This window comes from Dryas octopetala, chromosome 5 (assembly GCF_963921425.1).
Source record: "Dryas octopetala chromosome 5, drDryOcto1.1, whole genome shotgun sequence".
Taxonomy (NCBI): domain Eukaryota; kingdom Viridiplantae; phylum Streptophyta; class Magnoliopsida; order Rosales; family Rosaceae; genus Dryas; species Dryas octopetala.
The window spans coordinates 9,678,228-9,700,745 of NC_141370.1; the positions used below are offsets into that span (position 1 = coordinate 9,678,228).

General features: G+C 36.3%; 2 protein-coding genes across 2 annotated transcripts; both read left to right on the forward strand.

Annotated features, from left to right (window-relative positions):
- Positions 1-960: 960 nt before the first annotated feature.
- LOC147284105 (bifunctional riboflavin biosynthesis protein RIBA 1, chloroplastic-like) lies at positions 961-5,794 on the forward strand. Its single transcript, XM_086243878.1, is given in 8 exon segments — positions 961-1,180; positions 1,847-2,228; positions 2,360-2,581; positions 3,016-3,338; positions 3,819-3,948; positions 4,378-4,674; positions 5,287-5,433; positions 5,435-5,794. Coding segments are annotated over 8 exon segments (1,677 nt in total). The 5' UTR covers positions 961-1,130; the 3' UTR covers positions 5,561-5,794.
- Positions 5,795-15,417: 9,623 nt separating this feature from the next.
- On the forward strand, positions 15,418-22,293 carry LOC147284106 (ATP-dependent RNA helicase DEAH11, chloroplastic-like). The gene is made up of 3 exons (XM_086244356.1): positions 15,418-16,517; positions 17,028-20,145; positions 20,772-22,293. Exons 1-3 carry the CDS (start codon positions 15,666-15,668, stop codon positions 21,983-21,985), a joined length of 5,184 nt encoding a protein of 1,727 aa, XP_086100482.1. The 5' UTR covers positions 15,418-15,665; the 3' UTR covers positions 21,986-22,293.
- The last annotated feature ends 225 nt before the right edge of the window (positions 22,294-22,518 follow it).

Consider the following 22,518-nt stretch of genomic DNA (forward strand, 5'->3'; position numbering starts at 1 on the left):
GAGAGCGTCAAATGTCAATGCCTGAAGACTTCAATGTTTTTCTTTTGGCTAGAATATGGCATTTCCGTATCAGACAAGGGGTGCTGAGTATGATTAAGAGGAATCAATCTTGATAGTTTCTGTAGATTTCAAAGAGATAAAGATTGCTCCATTTGGGATGCGTGGAAAGCAAATTGAGGTTCAGATCTAATTATAATTCTTGGAAATTTCATAAATAAATTTATATACATTGAAATTTCATCAATCTCTTAGAAAACCTTGAGAGAGACAGAGAAATAGAGAGAGAAAAAGAGACAGAGAGAGGAAGAGAGGAAGAGAGAAATACAGGGAGAGATGAAGAGAGAAAGAGAGAGAGGGGGGAGGGTGGGTCGTCGCCGGTGGGTAAGGCCACCGCTAGAGGTGGTTGGGGCGATGTGCAGAGAAATAGAGAGAGAAAAAGGAGGGTGCGATCTGCAGAGAAAAAGAGACAAAGAGAGGAATAGAGAAATGGAGGGAGAGAGAGAGAGTGAGATAGAGAGGGGGGATGGTGGGGTCACTGCCGGCAAGTATGGCCACCGGAGGTGAGTTGGGGCTGGGTGGAGAAGGGGTGCGCTGCCATCTTGTTCTTCTTTCTTTTTTGTTTTAGTTTTATTTTTAATTATTTTAATATATTATGGTGAATTGTCCATTTTGTCCCTTGAAAATAGGTCATGTACGTGGCACATGTCTATTTTTAACGGAATTCTTGACGGAGGTGACGGTTTGTCCCACAAAAATATAAATTGTAAATATGTGTCCTACACTAAGACAAATCCAAAGTGGTGTCCTAAACTAAGATTGACCCCAAAGTAGGTGTCCTGTTTGAAAATTTTTCCCTTTTAAAACTCAAAAATGTAAGTGAAAAGACAACGTGGGGATGAAATTATAAATGATAAAGTACGGTGACCTGGAATCATAATACGAAGCGTTAAATGATTGGTTCTCCGCCATATGGTTGGCGGTGGATTTAGTGTTGTCTTCTGTCCCCTCCTCCTGTTTTTTTCTTTCGCGGGCTTTCTCCGTTCCGTTTGGTGAAAGAAGCACACGCGCGCACTCGCGCACAGACAAACACAGCTGAGCTCAAAAGCAGCTTCACCTCCAGGCTTTGAGGAATGGCTTCGACCAATCTCTGTTGCTCTCCAATGGCTCTCTCCTATTCTCAGTAATTCTCCTTTATCACTCTCACCTCTCTCTCTCTCTCTCTGTGTCTCTTTCGTGACCTTTCTTTTCGCGTTTTAGAATTCTCAGTCGTAATTTGATTTCATTGTTCTTTACTCGCTCTTCTCTGTTTGGTTGCCGAGAAAACGTAGGAAAATAAGGATCACATTAGAAATTCAAGTCCTAAAATTTATAAAGACTGTTGAGGTTTTTCTTTTTTGATCTTTCTGAGACACTATAAATGTGGCAATGTGGTGGCATTATATATAAATTTGCGCGTTCGGTGTTCAAGAAGGGAGAGAGATAAATTGAGCATCACAGTGATACAGATAGTTAATGGATATGTGTAAATTTATAGTGTAGTCAAGAAATGGTTTGAAACCTAGGGTTTTGTAACTCTAAAGTTTTGGGGTAAACAATTTTGGATTAACAACTATGGGTCTATGGCCTAATTATTGAAGTTATATTTGTTTTTTAAGATTAACAGCTAAATGCGGTTTAAGGTTTCACCACAGGGTAGTGGTATTTCCACAATTTCAAAATCTCTTCTGATTATAAATGAGAAAATAAAAAATAAGAAACCCTCCTCCAGTTGATATGCTCCTTCCCACAATTGTAGTCCTTTCACGTAGTGCACACGGCTAAAGGTTAATTTAATTCTAATCTTCAGAGGGCACAATGGTCTATATCGCGGGACTTCGTTTGCAGCAAATGGGTGCATATCTGATTTTGTCACACCAAGTTTGACTTGGAAATCGTGCTTTAGTATCAAGGGTGATATTCGGGTAAGAGCTATGTTGATATCTGGAGAAGATGATCTCCTGTCTTACCCTAATGGAAATAAAGCTGCAGAAGAGGCCATTTTTGTCAACAAACAGGCTGGGAAACCAACTGGGATTGAAATACAACCTGAAGCATTTGGTTTTGGAACACTTGCATCTGAAATTATGACCAGTGGTTTCTCTTCTGAGAATAATGAATGTGATCTTGATTGTCCTGTAGAAGGATTTTCTTCCATTCCAGAGGCCATTGAAGATATTTGTCAAGGCAAGGTTGGTCATTTTCTCAGATAATCATTTTAGGTTTTAATGGAACTATTTTCTCTTTCTTCTTGTGTGTGTGTGTGATTTTTTTTTTGGAGGGAGATAAGATAACAGATGATTGATTCAAGAAAATTTTGCAGATGGTAATTGTTGTAGATGATGAAGATAGAGAAAATGAGGGAGATCTTATAATGGCAGCATCCTTGGCAACACCAGTAGCTATGGCCTTTATTGTCAAGCATGGAACTGGGATTGTTTGTGTGAGCATGAAAGGAGAAGACTTAGAGAGGTTGCAACTTCCACTAATGGTGACACAGAAGGAGAATGAAGAAAAACTCCGCACAGCATTCACTGTCTCAGTGGTATGTAGTTAAACTTTCTCAAATAAAATGAAGGCATGTGTGCACATTGAGATGTGCTACTAGGTGGGGAGACCTGATCATGATCACAGGCCTTCTTGGTCAATGTCATTTACATTTTTGGTTGAGTCATGCTTTGTGACTATGTCCAAGTTGCTTGGATCTCTCTAAAGGCTAGGGGAAGTGTGAAGAGGATATTGTAGATGTAAGGCCATATTTGATGCAAGTTTTTTGATTCGATATATTTGAGGGAAAGTGGAGCTGAACAGAGTTGCTATTTGCCAGCCTTATCTTTTGTCTTGGGGATTGATAGCGAAGATAAACATTTGAATGTAATTTGTTCTAGAAAGTTTAATCTATTACTTTATAGAACTGACCTGCTTTATGACTTATAATAACTCTTACATGGGTGACCTCAATTGAATTGAACTCCATAGGATGCAAAACATGGTACAAAAACTGGTGTTTCAGCTCGCGATAGAGCTGTGACAGTCTTGGCTCTTGCATCAAGGGATTCAAAACCTGAAGATTTCAACCGCCCAGGTCATATATTTCCCTTAAAGTACAGGGAGGGAGGTGTTCTAAAAAGAGCTGGGCACACGGAAGCTTCAGTTGATCTTGCCATGCTGGCTGGGCTAGATCCGGTAGCAGTTTTATGTGAAATTGTGGATGATGACGGTTCTATGGCTAGATTACCGAAGCTTCGTCAATTTGCACAGGCAGAAAACTTGAAAATTATTTCCATTGCTGATTTGATAAGGTACTGTGCTGATTGTGTCTTTTCATTAAGAGTCTAACCTGTGCTAGCTATAGTTACCAAATAAATCCTTACTTCTTGGAAAGCTTGAAGATATCTACACAAAACTGTTTCATTAGATGACAAATATCATTGCATATTTCTGAAACACTAATTGTTTATCTGCAATCTCCTCGTTAGCATGTGCCAGTGAGTGCGAAATATTTATCTGACTTCTGAAAATATACTTTAAAATAATTATAACTTCTATTGCTTTAACTCAGTTAAGGATGTTCCACAGCTGTCAAGGAAACCTGCCACATTTTAAAAAAAAAAAAAAATTAAAGTGAATAACCTAACTTATGAAGTACTGATAATCGTTATGGTAGATTGTTTGCATATTTTTCTTGGACAAGTAATTATCAACTGTTCCATTTTTGCCCTTTCTTCTGGTAAAGGGAAGAAATTCTAATTCTGATATTATTCATCGATTATAATCTTTAGATATAGGAGGAAAAGGGATAAGTTGGTGGAGCGGTCTGCAGCTGCACGGATACCCACAATGTGGGGGCCATTTGAAGCCTACTGTTATAGGTCATTCCTTGATGGGATTGAGCATATTGCTATGGTCAAAGTAAGCAAACCTCCGAAGTAGAGTATCCTCTTAAAACTGTCTGACATTTATTTTATTAGGACACTTAAGGTACTTCATTATTATAAGGACTACATTTATTAAAAGGCCTTATTGTAATAGGGTTTTAGACTTGGTATATTGCATTGATAATCAAGAACTAGGTTACCCCCTACTTACCTCTCTTTCTCCTTTTCTCCTTTTCTCCTTCTCTTCAGCCTCTATTCTATCTTTTTCTCTCTCCTTCCTACTATATCAATTTCTCTCCCTGTTCTTCATAAAATGATATCACAACAATCTTTGTCCTACATCAATCTTTCCATAGTTAGATCAATGAAGAATGAGGGTTGGCTTACAAATACATACAAAATTTTGTGTTTGATCAACGCTTATTCCTGCACGTAACTATTTGCATGGTTTTAATATGAACAGGGTGAAATTGCAGATGGGCAAGACATACTTGTGAGGGTACATTCTGAGTGTCTCACTGGTGACATATTTGGCTCAGCCAGATGTGACTGTGGAAACCAGCTGGCACTTGCAATGAAGCAAATTGAAGCAGCTGGTAGGGGTGTTTTGGTGTATCTTCGTGGACATGAAGGCAAAGGAATTGGTTTGGGCCACAAGCTCCAAGCTTATAACCTGCAGGCTGATGTGTGTGATGCTGTTGAAGCCAATGAGGAGCTGGGATTACCTGTTGATTCTCGCGAGTATGGCATCGGTGCCCAGGTACTGCTTTCTTAACTTTTAATCATATCTCATTCATGTTGTCAATTTTCTCATGCAACTATCTGTTTTTGATCTTGTATTGTCATACAGCTAATAGTGTTGTACCCATGAGCCTCTCTATCATTAGAAAATTGTCCCTTTCCTGGCTGACCAGATTGGAGAATTAGCACGATTTAGTCTATTATATTCCATCAGATGTTAAACTACAAAATGATAAGGATTGATTTATAGAGAATGGATTTAAGGTCTGTCATAGTATTGAGTTAAGAAACTTAACTCTATAATTAGTTCATTACTTATAAATCACATTTGAGTTCCTTTGGCTCACTGATGTTTGAAAATTTGGGGGTTGTGCATCAATTTATAAGTTAAATTAATTTCTTTTCTAATTATATTTGATATTTCTTTCAGTCTTGTTTTTTTATGTTTGTAAGAGAACTTGCACTAATGCTGTAAGGCACACTACATCTTCATTTTCTTTGACTTGTTCCTTGAAACAATCACGCCTGCCACCGGTCCCCTATTTACCGAAGCACCTCCTCCTTGGTCCTGCCTTTTCACAACAGGAGGTGGATTGTCTTGATACCTGAATACATGATTAAATTTTTGCAGATACTACGAGATCTAGGTGTTCGTACAATGAGGCTGATGACAAACAATCCGGCGAAGTATGTTGGGCTCAAAGGTTATGGCTTGGCCATTGCTGGCAGGGTCCCATTATTGACACCAATAACTAGGGAGAATCAGAGATATTTGGAGACTAAAGACTAAAGGTACAAAAATGGGGCATATCTATGGTTCCAATTTTAATGGTCATGTAAAAGACATCGTTGGTGAAAGTAGTTCAAACCTTGGCAACCCATCTGATGGTGTATCCGAGACATGAAGTGATTCAGGTTTTGTTCAAATATATGACATGGCTTGAATATTTATGACACTTCAAATGTAGTTGGCGCTCTGTAAATTTATAGTCATTACAGGAAGAGATGTCGTCTGTTTGCCGTGCCGGATGATAAAAGGCAGGATTGGATTAAATTATCATTGGATGAGGATAGGGAAATCCTATTGGAATTTTATATCCACCATATGAAATATTAGATCGATCAGAGAGATTATTATATCCATGGCTATCACAATTGAGTTACATTATTTCCCAAAATTTATATCCAACCAAGATAAAGTTAATATCTAAAATCTCATTCGATATACGGCTTTCCATTTAATGCGTATGTGTTTTAAAAAAAAGGGCTTAATAGCCATTTTGTCCCATCAACTATGATCCATGTGTTAAATTGCTCCTCCCCCTCTAAATACAAAATCTAGCCAATTTACCCATCAATTTTTTTAAAATAGGCCAATGTACCAATTTCATAGGATCATCCAAATTTCGTCTAAGAAATTTTGAGTGCCTTTGGAGTGAGGGCAAAATGGGCAATTTGCAACCAAAGCCTAATATAGGTCTTGTTGGTCTATCCCAATTCACTCTAATTCCACCAAATTTTGTTCTTTTTCATGCTCTAGATTTTAAGAAATTGGACAAGTTTTGATAATGTCAAACCACGTTAGTCCCATGTAAAGCTTTGGGCATGAATTGTTCATTTTGCCCTCACGCAGTCTAAAAGACGGAAATTTGGATGAAATCTTAAGAAATTAGATTACATTGGCTTATTTAAAAAAGTTTGATAGGTAAATTGGATACATTTTTTTAGGCTTTTTTACTCAAATACCACCTGAAGTATAAAGGGTGTGCTCAAATACCACCCAAACTTTTTTTCTTGCCAATTTACCACCTGAACTTTCACATATTGGCCAATTTACCACCTACCGTCATTTTAGTTAAATTTTCTGTTTATTTCAAGGGTATTTTCGTCATTTATATAAAAAAAGCATTTTAAATATTAAAAAAAAAATCTGATTAAACCCCTTAAAAAAAAAAGGGTATTTCCATTTTCTATTTTTTTAGTTTTTAATTTTTTTTCTAATTATATTTTAAAAAAAGTTTTAAAAATAATAATATTTTTTTATTGTATTCAAGGGCAAAATGGGAAGTTTGGGAAATTTTTTGATGATTTAACAGAAAAATGGATGTTAGGTGGCAAATTAGCACATATTAATAATTTCAGGTGGTAAATTGACAAGAAAAAAAGTTTGGGTGGTATTTGAGCACACCCCCTGTAGTTCAGGTGCTATTTGGGTAAAAAAGCCCATTTTTTTATTGGGGGAGCAATTTGATACACGGGTCAATGAGTCATAGTTGATGGGGGAAGGTGACTATTAAGCTTAAAAAGATGTGTAGAGTAAGACCCATATGGAGATCGAGAGAGGATGCAAACGGAGAGAACATAAAGTTGGTATCACATTTTTATTTCATAGGACACTTATTACTTATACAAGTGAATCTTAATAGAGATGTGGTACTAATGAGTTGTTACAACTATGAACTATAGAATGATGCCAAAGTATGGAAAATTATGCCAATTCTGATGCTGGTACGGCCGGAGAATTAATGTTTTAATGTGTCATTTAAGAGACTCACAGGGGTTTGAAAAAGGATAAAGGATATAGGCCCCGTTTGGGATTGCGGTGGAGGACCCAAAAAGCTGATGTGAATGACAATTCTCAATCACCTACAGCAGTTTTGGTGTTTGGTAAAAAAATAAAAAATTGTTTTTCCCCACAATTCTCAACTCCCCACAACAAAAACAGAAAGCAGGTTTCTAGGTTCTTTTGAAAGCTGCAGTGACTCACAGCAACAATGAATATTTTATTTTACCCATAATACCTTCATTGATTTCTATAATTTTTATTTGTTTATTTTAAATTAAAAAATATGTTCATTGTTAGTTATATTTTATATCGTGATAATTAATTATGATATTTTATTTATACGATTAAAATTATAATATACCTAAAAAAATAATAGGCATACTTATTTAATAATGTTGTTCTTAGAAAATTAATGCTAATAAAAATTTGTAGTCAAAAATTTCAAAAACAAGTAAAAAAACATTTTATTTTTACCAAACAAATAAGTGAAATGCACTTTCAGCATCATGTCCATTTTAGTAATTATACACAGTCACAACATTTTTATATTAACATTTACCAAACACTTTGATACTGTTTTTTGCATTCACAGCACTTTTGAAAACATAGTTTACCAAACATTCAATTGTTTTACTTTACAGCTGACTTTATTTGACATTTGCTTTACTTCACAACTGTTTTTTTCTCACAGTAATACCAAACTGGCCCATAGTCCCCAACTTTATGTGGAATTTTATGTTTCTGGCGCAAAACAGAGTTAGACCTCCATCGGTCCATCTTTTTCTTTTGGGGACCAAAGACTTCCTAAAACTGTTAACAAAATAAGGGGCGGGATAATAAGAAAATTAAGATTAAATACTTAATTCTAATAATCTTTTAGAAAAGCAGTAAGACCCAATAGTTTTTTAGATGAGTTACTAACTTTCATAAAACCTTTTAGATTAGGTACCAAAACTACTTTTCAACATGACATGTTTCTTTTGGGCTTCTTTTGTTTTCCTTTTTTGTCCTTGGCCCATATATGGCTTCATTTCAGCTACTAATCATATTTGAGCGTGTAAATTAACAAACGAATCCCTAAACCCAAATGACGCAAACAAAACAATCCTCTTGACGATTTGCTTCAATTTCTTGGCAATCTGCATCAATTTCGTCTAGTTTCTCAACAATTCTTTCAATTTTTGGTAATATGCTTATGTTTCTTTGAATTTCTTAGCCAATTATGATTTTTTTTTTTTCCCAATTCCTACAAATTTTCTCGTTATCCCAACAACACTCCAAGACAAATCTGTATTAATCCTCTCTCTCTCTCTCTCTCTCTCTCTCTCTCTCTCTCTCACTCCAAGGTTTTGGTGTTGGTGTGGAGGAGATCGTCAGATTGGGGAATTGGTGTTGGCTTGGTAATCTTGATCTTGAGTTTGATCTAAATTTTTTGTTCATATACTGCGATTTGAATTTGTTTTGATTTATGTTACTTATGAATTTCTTTTATTAATTTTCTTAGGGTTTGATCTTTGGATTTTTGTTCTCTTTGAGTAATTTGTGTGTTTCTATTTCAAGTTTTGTATATTGTTTAATTTTGGAGTTTAGGTGTGGCTATGTTTTTGCTTTTTAATTCTTGTTTTGTATTTGATTTGATTTTTATTTCTCTTTATGTTTGTGACTGTTTCATTATTGTGGTTTCTGCATTAGAGTTTTAAATTTTTTGTGGAGCTTAGTCACAGCTTCTATTCATGATTTTAGGCATTACTAGAAGTGTGACTTTAGCAACTACTTAATTACCTAATGTTAATGTTAGGTGATGATCATTATTCAAAGGGCCTAAAGGTGATCATCACTGAATTTCTTTAATTGGTATAATTTAATTTGGTTATGATTTTGTTTCCCTTGATACAATTTTCAGGAGATTTGTATGATCCTATACAATTGTACATATTGCAGAGATGTTTGTAAGCTTGTGAATTAGGAATTGGTCTTTGTTTGTAAGTAACTACACAAATGGAATTAACTACACAACTCTTAGTTTGGGATATAGCTTATAAGATGCATTTCATGTTATTTCTGTTTGATAGTCACAGGTTAAATCTCTTTCTTAAAGTGTATATATTTAATGTATTTGTTAATGCAAATCCCCTGTTTATGTTAGTTTTTATGCTAAGCATCAAGGTGTTTTATGTTAAATTTATTTTTCTGAATCTCAGTCACAACTTCAAATTTTGTTAATTGGTTGTTATATGAGTTTTGGGGGTGGTTTATGTGCACTTTCTATAGTTTTCATGTTGGAGTTTAGGACATTAGGGTCTATCTTTTGAGAACCTAAACTTATCTCTTTCAATATCAGTCACACTTTAGATTTAGTTATGACTGTAGAACTGTCACAATTTCAGATGCAGTTGTGACTACTAAACAGTCACAAATAAATTGTGACAGTTAATTTTTTATTATTTTTAGGTGTTCTGTATTAATCCGTTTGATTTATATTTTTTCTATTTGAATCCTTTGTGTGTGAATTGGAAGCCAAATGCATGACTCTTTATGAACATGTAATTGCAAATTTCTTAAAAAAACTTTCTCTCTTATTATATTAGTCCTTCTAATGATTTTGTTTTTGTTTAATTTAGGGATATAGGGTTGGGTTATGATGTTGGTTAATAGTACCAAGCACTCGGCAATGACTTTTTTATAACAACTGAGCACTTCTTCCAGTGCTCGGCTCTAGTTCCTCCGTCTATTTGAAGGGTACATCAAAAAACAATTAGACTGAAGTTGTCTTTAAGAATGGGCTGCCTTTCTACCTTAAAGTCAGTCACAACTAAATCTAAAGTTGTGACGAAACAGTCACAACTTAGATTTAAGATGATATCTTCTAAATGGAAGCAAAGATAGAGATGAATTTCAAATTATTTCTGTTTAACAGTCACATGTTTAATTTCCTCCTTAAGAGGGTATATGTTTAATGCAAATTTTCTTTTTATGTTAGCTTTTATGTTAATTAAACATGTAAGTGTTTTATGTTAAACTTATTTTTTTTATGAATATCATTCACAACTTCAAATTTTGTTAATTGGTTATTATATGAATTTTGGGGGTGCTTTAGATGCATTGTCTTTAGTTTTCATGTTAGAGTTTAGGGATTTTTTAGTTATGAATATCATTCGATCACAACTAAATCAGTCACACTTTAGATTTAGTTGTGAGATAGTCACATCTTAAATTAGTCACAATTAAATCTAAAGACAATCATAACTTAATTGTGATAGTTATAACTTTAGATTAGTTGTGACTAATTGGATTAAGGCCCCGTTTAGGATTTTTGTGGAGGACCCAAAAGCTGCTGTGGATGACAATTCTCAATCACCCACAGTAGTTTTGGTGTTTGGTAAAAAAATGAAAAAGTGTTTTGCACCACAATTCTCAACTCCCTACAGCAAAAATAGAAAGCAAGTTTGTAGGTGTTTTTGAAAGCTGCAGTGAATCACAGCAACAATAAAAATTTTATTTTACCCATAATACCCTCATTTTAGTAATTATAAATAGCCACATCGGTTTTACATTACAATTTACCCAACACCTTCATACTGTTTTTTGTACTCACAGCACTTTTGAAAATATAGTTTACCAAACACTCACTGTTTCACTTCACAGCTGCTTTACTTCACAGCTGTTTTTTATCAAAGCCTAATTATTATTTTTTAAAATATACAATAGTATAGTATTTAGGTTAAAGCAATACTTTTGCATAATAGTTAACTTACTGTAATGGTCGGAGATATTTCATTCCTCTTGAATGAGAGGGGTTCGAATCCCCTTCATGGTAAATGTTAATTTAATTTTTTATGTAATGAGTAGAGCTTGGTCGGAGGTCGGCCGGAAGATGGTGGCCGGAGGTCGGCCGAAAGACAGTGGCCGGAGGTCATTCATGTTGCTGATGAGGGAAGGGTAGATTTGTACTTTTCACAATGGCATAGCAAGTAAATATAGAACTGTTGAAGACTTTTTAATTTTAATAAGGTTTGACTATTCAACTAGTATCTAATCTAAAATGGTATTTAATTTTAGTACCTAAACCAAAAAATTATTAAAGTTTAGTAGTTAAAATCAATGGACCTCAAGATAATAGGGTCACCCTACTCTTTTGCTTTTTTGTTTTTTGTAGAGAAGGGGGATAATATATTGTCCTCTTTTTTTTTCTTTTTTTTTTTTCCGGCCACTATATATATATATATATATTGTCCTCTCTTAATTCTCATTCCATCATCTCTATTAAGATTCAAAAAAGAATAATTTGTTTTACTCAACTCAATCATTAAACACTCCTAAAATATCTTTTAATTCTAACTCTTGTGAGTCTTGTATTTACTCAATCCATCCTTTACAACCCCCAATATTATCAAAACACCTCTAATTCTAACCTAATTTTTTTGTTAGCATAACACCACCTTCTTCTTTGTTAAATGATGCTATCGATGTAACCACCATGCTTGAACAATTCAATTTCTTTTAAACTAGTCTTTAACATGCATTTTTGAGCAAAAAACATATGTATTTTTGCGCATATCAAGAGGATTTTCATATAAAACTAAATATAATGAAATAATAAATTAAAATTAAATAAGGAAAAAAAAGTTATTTAGGGTGGAAATAGAAGTTAGATTGAAATTTGAAAATAGAGGTTAGAATAAAAATTTAAGATTTATTTTATTGAAAGTGGAAACTTTTTTTCTACCATATTGAAGATACGTTTGAATCTTCCTCTTCTGAATAAATAAATAAAAATGTTAGAAAGGTTCAAATCCAAATCTCTCATTCCTCAGTTAAAGAGAATAATTTTATAAAATGATTTATTAAGAGGAGAGTGGGGTAAATAAGTAAGAGATGAAAATAGCACTACTAAAGAAAAAAAATTTCTCCTTTATCGGGACAAAAAATGATAAGAATTTACTTCCTATTATTTTAGAGCAACTCCAACAAGTTCACCTATATTCTAGCTAATTAAATTTCTGCAAAAAAAGTTAGAAATCTATTTGAACTAACTACTTTTAAAATTTTATCCTAAGGGTGGGCACGGGTAGGGATGGGTCAGTTTTGGGCCTAACCCGAAGACCAAACCGATGGGCTCGATTTACAAAATTTGCAACCCAACCCAAACCATTAATAGGTTAAAAACCAAACCAATTTTATCAGTTTGGATTAGTCAATTTTATGCAGTTTGGGAGAGAGTGACCATACCCAAACTCATAAATAAGAAGAAATGAAGATTGGAGGAAGAAAAAATAGTGAGAAGGTAGAGGACGACGAGTAGAGGCAACGACGAAGACGAGCATAGGTCGAGAGAGAGAGAGAGATATATATATATATATAAGAGTGCAGCGTGAGAGAAACTGAGAGAGAATGAGAAATGCAAGTGAGGTCTTAAGGTTTCTGTCTTTTTGATTCATTTAGACATGTGAATATTCAATGTGGTAAGGAACACATTAAGCCTAAACTAACCAATAATATGCTGCCAAGTGTATATTTATTTATTTATATTTTTTTTAGGTCGGGTATTTGAAACCTCAACCTGTTAACCAACCCATTTGAGGCCGGGTTATGAACCGACCTCTCTAAATTGGGTGTTAGAAACCGGACCAACCTAACCCATTTTGGTTGGGTTGCATTGGGTTATGCCCACCCCTTTTTACCCCAGTAATGTTCTCTATTTTAGCTAACATTTACATTTTATTATTTTTTTACATTTGATATTATGGCTAATGAGAGGTAAATTTGTAATATTGCATTCAAAGAATTAAAAAATGCTTTATGTTGTATTGATTTGGCTATAGTTATTTTCTCTCTCCTCTCACCCAAATTTAGTTAACAAAAAAATAAATACTAAATTAGATAACTAGATAGTTAATCTATTGGAAAATGATTTGAAGAGAAAATAAGCTAATATAAATAGGGAGGGGGAGATAACTAAGCTGTTGGAGATGCTTGTAGATTGTTTCGAGTAAATTTATAGCTATTCCTTTATTTCTTTCTATTTCTTTCTATTTCTTTCATATTTTGTACTAAACAAGGGAAGATATTTTTCTTTATTTTCTTCTCATTTGTCTCACTCCTTACATATTCTCTTTTGAATCGTTCTTTCATTACTTTTTTAAGTTACATATAATGAAAATAATTTTTTTTTTAAGTTACAAAAATCATGGTGTGGACAAGCATTTTCTAGTGAACTTTTGTGGTAAGATTCATCATTAATTTGATAACTTTAGAAAAGTGCTCAAGTATTTTATTATTGGGTGAAGACAAAGACACAAATTAAAGTGACTTTTGCTTGGTCTATACTCTATACACAACAAGAAGTTATGGTCTTCGATAGAAGCTTCTTAATTAGTTGCTTGATATCCATTTTTTTCTCTTTTTTTGGTCGGAGCTTGGTATATCCATTCATGCTATACTATTGGGTGGGTGCACCATGCCAATTCTTTCAATTCTTTGGGATGGGTAATAGGTTTGATGGGAATAGGGGGACAGAGAGGGTTAAGACTGAAGTTTCATGTGGGAATGGGATGAAAAAAATGATGGGATTGGACTAAAAACTATAGGGAAGGGGATCCAAATTTGTAATCTCGTCTGGGTCAAACCTACACTACCACCGGCACATCTCCTGAGTCATGCCATTTGGTAAATTAAATAAGTATTTTAAGAAAAGTAATTAAAAGAACAATAATGGAAAATGTATGAGTTTCGCGTGTATAACGTGATGACCGTTAGAGAAAAAAAATTCGTACACCACATTCTTACCACTGTAAAACAATAATGTTATACTTATCACATTCTTATATTTTATTTCTATATCATTTTATGTGTTATTATATTTTTTTTATTTTTTTTAGTGTCCTATATATAAATGTCATATAACTTGTCATATAAAATGGTATAAAATTATGATATAAAAATATGAGATGTCTAGTACTACTTCAGTTAAATTTCTTGAATATGTGATATCAATATAGTAAAAGAATTTCGTGCATATACATAGTATACATATTAAATATCATAATCTCTCATCTTCTTCACATCCCCACATTTGCTTAAGCGTCATATTCAAGTAAGGTATTTGTAAGAAGAAACTCCTCCTTACAACACAATTATAATTTGACATGTATATAATTTGTATCTTCTTTTTTCTAATGACCAATTTATCCTCTTAAGTTAATAAGCGTCAATTATAATTAGTTTGTAAGGAGGAATACCTCATTACTAGTAAGAAGCCAAACATGATCAAATAAAAGCCAATACAAGTAAGAAGTCAAACATTATTTTATTTGTAAATCAATTGGATGTCAATAAAAGCCAAAAACAGCTATTAGAGTAACTCAATTTACCGATTAGCCACTAATATAGTGATATTTTTCTGCACTATGCTCAAGAGGGTCTCAAGTTCGAATATGCTATTCCCCATATAAAATAGAAGAGTAGTCCCACTTAATTTTGGTATCTCGATTGGAGCCGTAATTATAGCTCAACAATATTTTGTAAATATTAGTAGGATAGCCAAGTAATATGTTTTTTTTAAAGAAAGAATTAATGAAAATGAAAACATTGGATGAGTTGAGTATTATTATTTTTTTGGTAAATTAGATAAGTATTTGAGGACAAGTAATTAAAAGGATAGTAATAGAAAGTATATGAATTTCGCGCGTGTAACTGTCATAGTTGACAAGGTACTATTATTGCTATTCTCTAGCAAAAGAGTAGCTCCACCAAAATTTGGTATCTCGTTTGAAGTCGTTATTTGAACTCAACGATTTTTTTTTTCAAAAATATTAGTAGGATAGTCAAGAATATAATTTTTTAAAAAAAGAATTAATAAAAATGAAAATATGTGATGAGTTGAGTATTATTATTATTTTTGGTAAATTAGATAAGTATTTTAGAAAAAGTAATTAAGTGGATAGTAATAAATTTGTAATAGTTGGCGCGTTATAGCAGTATGTTGTACATATTATTAGGGCGGTATGGTAGGCACTTTTGAACAAGTGTGATCTTTAACTTGAGTCCCAAGAAACAAGTCGCAAATCCGCAAAGACCCCACTCTCATAAACTTGAAAACGGAGTTCTGACAGCCCCTAGATCTTCCACTACCTTGAAAACCACGACAAAAGTAAGTAATGGCAGAAATAAAGAATAATAAAAACAGTTGATCATGTCTATGCCAATAGACGAGAGGTCTTTTGGAGTCGCCAAACCCCCTTCTCTCGTTGCGCGCCACGTACGCACCGCACTGACACTCAGCAATTCAAGCAAAGAAAAAAAGCCCCAACCTTCACTCTCCCCAAATTCTCACACTCACTCTTTCAAAGTTTCCCCAAATTCTCAGTCTCTCTCAGTCTTTCTCACTCTCTCTCTCTCTCTCTCTCTCTCTCTCTCTCTAGGGTTTGTTCGTTGCTCTGGATGCCATGAGACAATCATACCCTCGCACGGCTCTCCGGCAACCTCAGCCGCCGGGAAATTCCCACCGGTACCCTTTCCGGCGACCCTATTACCCGCCGGACCACCACCACCGCCCTCCTCCTCCTCCTCAACGCCCCTCACCATGTTTCAGCCCCAGTTTCAGTTTCATCGTCGAGCTTCTCTCCGACGACCGAAACCTCCGGAAGCTCGAAATCGAGTCCCTGATCGCGCAGTGCAAGTCCCAGCCCCAGCGCGTGGAGGTCACTCCCTCCAATCGCATAGTCGCTTCCTTATTCTTCAAGCAATGGGTCGACGCGCTTGAGGCCCTCGTCTGGTTCTGGGAGAAGCGACTGGACCGGGTTCACAAATTCTCTCCCAACCTCAACCGGATCGTCTCCGTGCCGTCCGATCTCGTGGAGCTCCGGGACCGACTTAAAGCCCTGTTCGCCGACCGAATTAGGCGGTTAATCGACGGAGAAGAGGTGAAGAAGTGGGAGGCGAAGCGCGTGCGGCTGTCCCACGAACTCGAGCGCGTTACCAAGTTGCTTCAGAAGCCGAACAACCTTTGCAACTTGAAGGCGTTGTCTGAGACGAAGAGGAGCCTCAGATGCGAGTTGGAATTGGTTGAGAGTAGGGTCAGAGAGTTCATGTCTGGGATGAATTGTATTCTTGCTCATCTTGATGGGAAGGGATTGGAGGACTGTGGTGAAGATGGTGTGAAAGTTTTTGAATTACGTGAAGTTTTCGATTGGAGTCGAATTCAGAGCTTAATAATGCGGGAGTGCCGACGACTCAACGAAGGGTTGCCCATTTATGCTTATCGGCAGCAGATTCTTCATCAAATTAATACCCAGCAGGTATAATATGGGTTAAATTTGGTTGTGTAATTGTTTTCAATTTGGTGGTTGATAGTATTTGCATGTTTTGTTTTTCTATCTTTTGGGGTTGATTAGCTATCGTTATTGCTCCAAATTTTGGACATGCTTGATTAGCAACCATGTCTGTTTATCTTGGTAGTGAATTTTACTCCTTTCATTTTTACTGCGTTTACTAATAATGTCAGGTGACTAGCCATACTCTTGACTCTGTTAAACCCCACATGGTTGATTTTTCATGTAGGTTATGCTTTGTGCCCTTCTATCAACGTGGTACATTGTATGGTTATAAAAACAAATGTTAAAGACATGAATCATATGAAACAATACTTGTTTGCATTGTAGGTTATTATATTTTGCAAGCACTGAGTAGTGATTTAACATACTTAAGCTCAATTGCGGCAGCTTCACTTTAGTAAATACTTAACATACGTTGCTATTTCGAATTTTGGATTTGCCTTTTTGCCTTCTTTCTAACTAGTATCTGTACAGGTAATGGTGTTGATCGGAGAGACTGGTTCAGGGAAGAGTACACAGTTGGTTCAGTTTCTTGCTGATTCTGGAATTTCTGCTGAGCAGTCTATTGTATGTACTCAGCCCCGAAAGATTGCTGCCATGTCGTTGGCGCGAAGGGTCAGAGAAGAAAGTAGTGGATGTTATGGGGAAAACTCAATAGCATGTCATCCGACATTTTTGTCAGGGCAGGAGTTGGCTTCTAAGGTAATATATATGACGGACCACTGTTTACTGCAGCACTACATGAATGATACGAATCTGTCAGGGATTTCTTGCATCATAGTTGATGAGGCTCATGAAAGGAGCTTGAATACTGACCTTCTTTTGGCATTGGTCAAAGGTTTACTATGGCGAAGGTCTAATTTACGGCTTATTATAATGTCTGCAACAGCTGATGCAAAGGTGCTCTCAGACTATTTTTATGAATGTGGAATTTTTCATGTGATCGGGAGGAACTTTCCAGTTGATGTTAGATATGTACCACCTGTCACTCAAACGGCTGGTGATGTTGCTTCCTATGCTTCTGATGTGTTGAGGATGGCAACAGAGGTACACAGAGTAGAGAAAGAAGGGACTATTCTTGCCTTTTTGACTTCTCAGAATGAAGTAGAATGGGCTTGTGAGAAGTTTATAGCTCCTGGTGCAATTGCATTACCATTGCACGGAAAACTTTCTTTTGAGGAACAATTTAGTGTTTTCCAAAACTACCCGGGACAAAGAAAGATTATATTTGCCACAAATCTGGCTGAGACATCTCTTACGATTCCTGGGGTAAAGTATGTGATTGATTCTGGTATGGTTAAGGAAAGCAAATTTGAACCTGGAAGCGGCATGAATGTTCTCAAAGTTTGCAGGATCAGTCAGAGTTCTGCTACTCAAAGAGCTGGCCGTGCTGGAAGAACAGAACCTGGAATATGTTATAGACTCTACTCAGAATATGATTTTGAGTTGATGCCTCCTTGTCAGGAACCTGAGATCCGTAGAGTTCATCTTGGTGTAGCAGTTTTGAGGATTCTGGCTTTGGGCATCAAGAATTTACAAGATTTTGAATTTGTTGATGCACCTTGTTCCGAAGCTATTGACATGGCCATCAGGAATCTTCTTCAGTTAGGAGCTGTTAAGCAAAACAACCTTGTTTTTGAATTAACTGAGGATGGTCGGTACTTGGTTAAATTGGGTGTTGAGCCTCGGCTTGGTAAATTAATTCTTGGTTGTTTTCGTCATAACTTGCGTAAGGAGGGTCTAGTTCTTGCAGCTGTAATGGCAAATGCCAGTAGCATTTTTTGCAGAGTTGGTAATGAAGAAGAAAAACTCAGGTCAGACTGTAAGAAGGTGCATTTTTGCCATCGTGATGGTGACCTTTTTACCCTTCTTACTGTATACAAGGAGTGGGATGCTTTGACTCGAGAGAAGAAAAACGTGTGGTGTTGGGAAAACAGCATCAATGCCAAAACTATGAGGAGATGCGAAGAAACAATTAAGGAGTTAGAGTATTGCCTTAAACATGAACTGAACATGATTATAACTGGTAACTGGCGTTGGGATCCACATAAATCAACTGATTGTGATAGATGTTTGAAAAAGGTTATACTTTCTTCCCTTGCAGAAAATGTAGCTATGTTCTCAGGATATGATGAGCTTGGTTATGAAGTGGCATTGACCGGTCAACATGTTTGGCTGCATCCTTCGTGTTCATTGCTAGTGTTCGGCGAGAAACCTAGTTGGGTGGTTTTTGGTGAAATCCTGTCAATTTCTAATCAGTATTTGGCATGTGTCACTTCCTTTGATTTCAACTCTTTGTCTACCCTTGAACCTCCTCCTTTGTTTGATGTATCTAAGATGGAGAGCCGAAAATTGCAACTGAAAGTGTTGACTGGTTTTGGTAGTAGTGTGCTTAAAAGATTTTGTGGGAAGGGCAACAATTATCTGCTTCATCTTGTGTCACGTATTAGGACAATTTGCAAGGACGAACTTATCAGCATTAAAGTCGATTATTATCAGAATGATATTATGTTGTTTGCCACCTCACATAACATGGATAGGGTGTTAAGCTTTGTAGATGATGCCTTGAAGTGTGAACAAAAATGGTTGCGTAATGAATGCTTGGAGAAATGTTTATATCATGGTTCTGGTTTGCCTTCTGTAGCGTTGTTTGGAGCTGGTGCTGAGATCAAGCATCTGGAGCTTCAAAAAAGGTGTTTGACTATTGATGTAGTTCATCCAAAACTGGACGCCATGGATGATAAGGAGTTTCTTAGTGATCTCGAAAAGTCCACCTCTGGTAGTATATGTGCCCTTCACAAGTTCACCAGCACTGGGCAGGAAAGTGTTGACAAAGGAAAGTGTGCCAGGATAACATTTCTTACTCCCGATGCGGCTCAGAAAGCTGCTGAACTGCATGAAGCTGAATTTAATGGCTCTGTACTGAAGGTTATTCCTTTGCAGGTTGGAGGAGATCATAAAATGTTTCCATTCCCTGCTGTTAAAGCTAGAGTTTATTGGCCTCGGCGGCTAAGCAAGGGGTTTGCAATTGTTAAATGTGACATGCTTGATGTTGGTTTCATGGTTAATGATTTTTCTAACCTTGTAGTAGGAGGAAGACATATTCGTTGTGAAATTAGCAAAAGGAACTTGGATTCTCTCGTGATCGGTGGACTTCACAAGGATCTTTCTGAGGCCGAAATTTTGACTGTGTTGAGGACTGCTACTAGTAGGAGAATTCTAGATTTTTTTCTGGTCAGAGGAGATGCTGTTGAAAATCCGCCATGTGGTGCTTGTGAAGAAGCTCTTCTAAAAGAACTATTACCCTTTATGCCTAAAAGGCACTCCCACACTAGCTGCAGCGTTCAGGTTTTTCAGCCAGAACCAAAGAATGCTTTTATGAGAGCTTTTATTACATTTGATGGAAGATTACACTTGGAAGCAGCAACAGCTTTAGAACAATTAGAAGGGAAAGTATTGCCTGGGTTCCTTCCATGGCAAAAGATGAAGTGCCAGCAGTTATTTCATAGCTCACTGTCCTGCCCTGCCCCTGTGTATCTTGTGATCAAGAAGCAGCTGGATTCTTTAATTGAGAGTTTTACCCATCTAAATGGTACTCCTAGTGGCATAGTAATCTTGTTATATTTTCTTTTCAAATTTATGCATTATTTACTCTGGCTAATTGTTTATTTATACTTTAATCATCTATTTATTCTTTTAATCATATATTTTTCTCTACTTGCAAGTATTGGGATATTCTTCTGTCTGTGCTTCACTAGCTTATTGGTTTTCATTAATCATCTTTTGTGTGTTTATTGGCTTTTTGGAATAGTTATATCTATGGTTGTTTTCTAAATCACTTTTCTCCTTGGAATGGTGTGTAGTCGTAGCTTTATTATAAAACCTATTCTGGAGAATTTGGTTCCTATTACCAGGTCGTTCATGTTCTCATTAGTAGAATGGGCATGCATGTTGACTGAATTATTGCCACCCTTCCAAGAGCGTGTTAACTTTCATAATTGTCCTTTTTATAGAAAATCTGTCACAATCTAATGAACTCTTCAGAATATATTCAATCCCTTGTTCTGCTGTGCATTACACCAGCATATTAATTCTTATATTATTACTTTAATCATTTCTTTTGGACACTGATGACTATATTTAAGCACAATAGGGTTTTGTTTTTCCCTCTAGATGCATTTCAAGTGAGCGTCTGACTGGAATTTTTCTTGTTTACAGGTGTAGAGTGCAGTCTAGATCGGAATACCAATGGTTCCTACAGAGTGAAGATATCTGCCAATGCTACAAAAACTGTTGCAGAGCTGAGAAGACGTGTGGAGGAGCTTGTGAAAGGGAAGACTGTAGACCATGCCAGCCTCACCCCAACTATTTTACAGCATCTGTTCTCCAAAGATGGCATCAGTCTGATGCACTCACTACAGCGAGAGACGGGAACCTATATTATTTTTGACAGGCGTAACCTCAATATACAGGTCTTTGGTTCCTCAGACCAGGTTGCTGTGGTCCAGCAGAAATTGGTTGACTCCCTTTTAACCATCCACGAAAACAGGCTGCTTGAGATCCGCCTTCGAGGCAATGCTTTACCTCCTGAATTGATGAAAGAGGTTGTGAACAGGTTTGGGACGGACCTCCAGGGGCTCAAAGAGATGGTTCCAGGGGCTGATTTTACTCTAAATGTTCGCCGTCATGCCATTTTCATGCATGGAAGCAAGGAGTTGAAGCAGAAAGTGGAAGAGATAATTTATGATATTGCACAGATGACAGGTAGTTCGACCAAGAGGTTTAATAGTGAAGCTGATTGCCCAATATGTATGTGTGAGGTTGAAGATTGCTACCAGCTTGAGGACTGTGGGCATTTGTTTTGTCGTTTGTGTTTGGTGGAGCAGTGCGAGTCTGCAATCAAAAACCAAGATAGTTTCCCATTATGCTGTGCACATGAAGGTTGCAGGTCTCCCATTTTGCTCATAGATCTGAGATCTCTCTTATCTAATGAGAAGCTGGAGGAGCTCTTTAGGGCTTCACTGGGGGCATATGTTGCGTCAAGTGGGGGCACCTACAGGTTTTGCCCATCTCCTGATTGCTCTTCTGTCTATCAAGTAGCTGCTCCTGGGGCTGCCGGCGAACCATTCGTCTGTGGTGCATGTTATGCTGAGACATGTACTCGGTGCCATTTGGAATATCACCCATACCTGTCATGTGAGCAGTACCAGGAGTTCAAGGAAGATCCAGATTCGTCTTTGAAGGAGTGGTGCAAAGGAAAAGAACACGTGAAGAGCTGCCCCGTATGTGGGTATACAATTGAGAAGATAGATGGGTGCAACCATATAGAATGTAGGTGTGGGAAGCATATTTGCTGGGTTTGTTTGGAGCATTATGGAAGCAGCGATGAATGCTATGGTCATTTGAGGACTGTTCACCAGACCATCATTTGAAAATGAAGTGCTCCTGATATTAACTTATCTGCTGGCTTATGTTGCTGATGATTATGTAGAAATATTTGAAATAGGTAATATACACATGTATAACAAGGGTAGGTGTTGCTCTGGAGACTTGCTTACAACAGATACTTAGTATGTTTTTTTTTCTTCTCGGTATTGCGTTCCTCACGCATGTATAATAGTGTAGGGATCTCTGTACAGTGTTAATAACTTGAATGAATGCTAGCGATGTCTCTGTCTTCCTCCTTGTCATCCATTTTGGATGTTATGAAATATGTGAAGCTCAGAGATCACTGTCTCAATTTTCTGTGCTTGATTTTAACAATAAGCTCTCGTATACTGTAATTGTTTAATATGGAGAGAGATTTGTCTCTTTTGTAGTATAATAGAAAAGTCTGAAGTGGGTCCTATATTTTATGGGACCATTATTCATAAACATATAATTCCAAAGAAACCTTATATCTTATTTTCCCATCACATGATAGTTGCAAATTTGCAGAGTATTCCTGTTCAAAGACACCTGTGTT

Excerpts from the sequence above, each read along its gene's own strand:
- LOC147284106 (XM_086244356.1), top strand. The coding sequence starts at position 15,666 with ATGAGACAATCATACCCTCGCACGGCTCTCCGGCAACCTCAGCCGCCG. Across the intron at positions 16,518-17,027 it reads ATCAAATTAATACCCAGCAG|GTAATGGTGTTGATCGGAGA; the intron begins GTATAATATGGG and ends GTATCTGTACAG. Across the intron at positions 20,146-20,771 it reads GAGTTTTACCCATCTAAATG|GTGTAGAGTGCAGTCTAGAT; the intron begins GTACTCCTAGTG and ends TCTTGTTTACAG.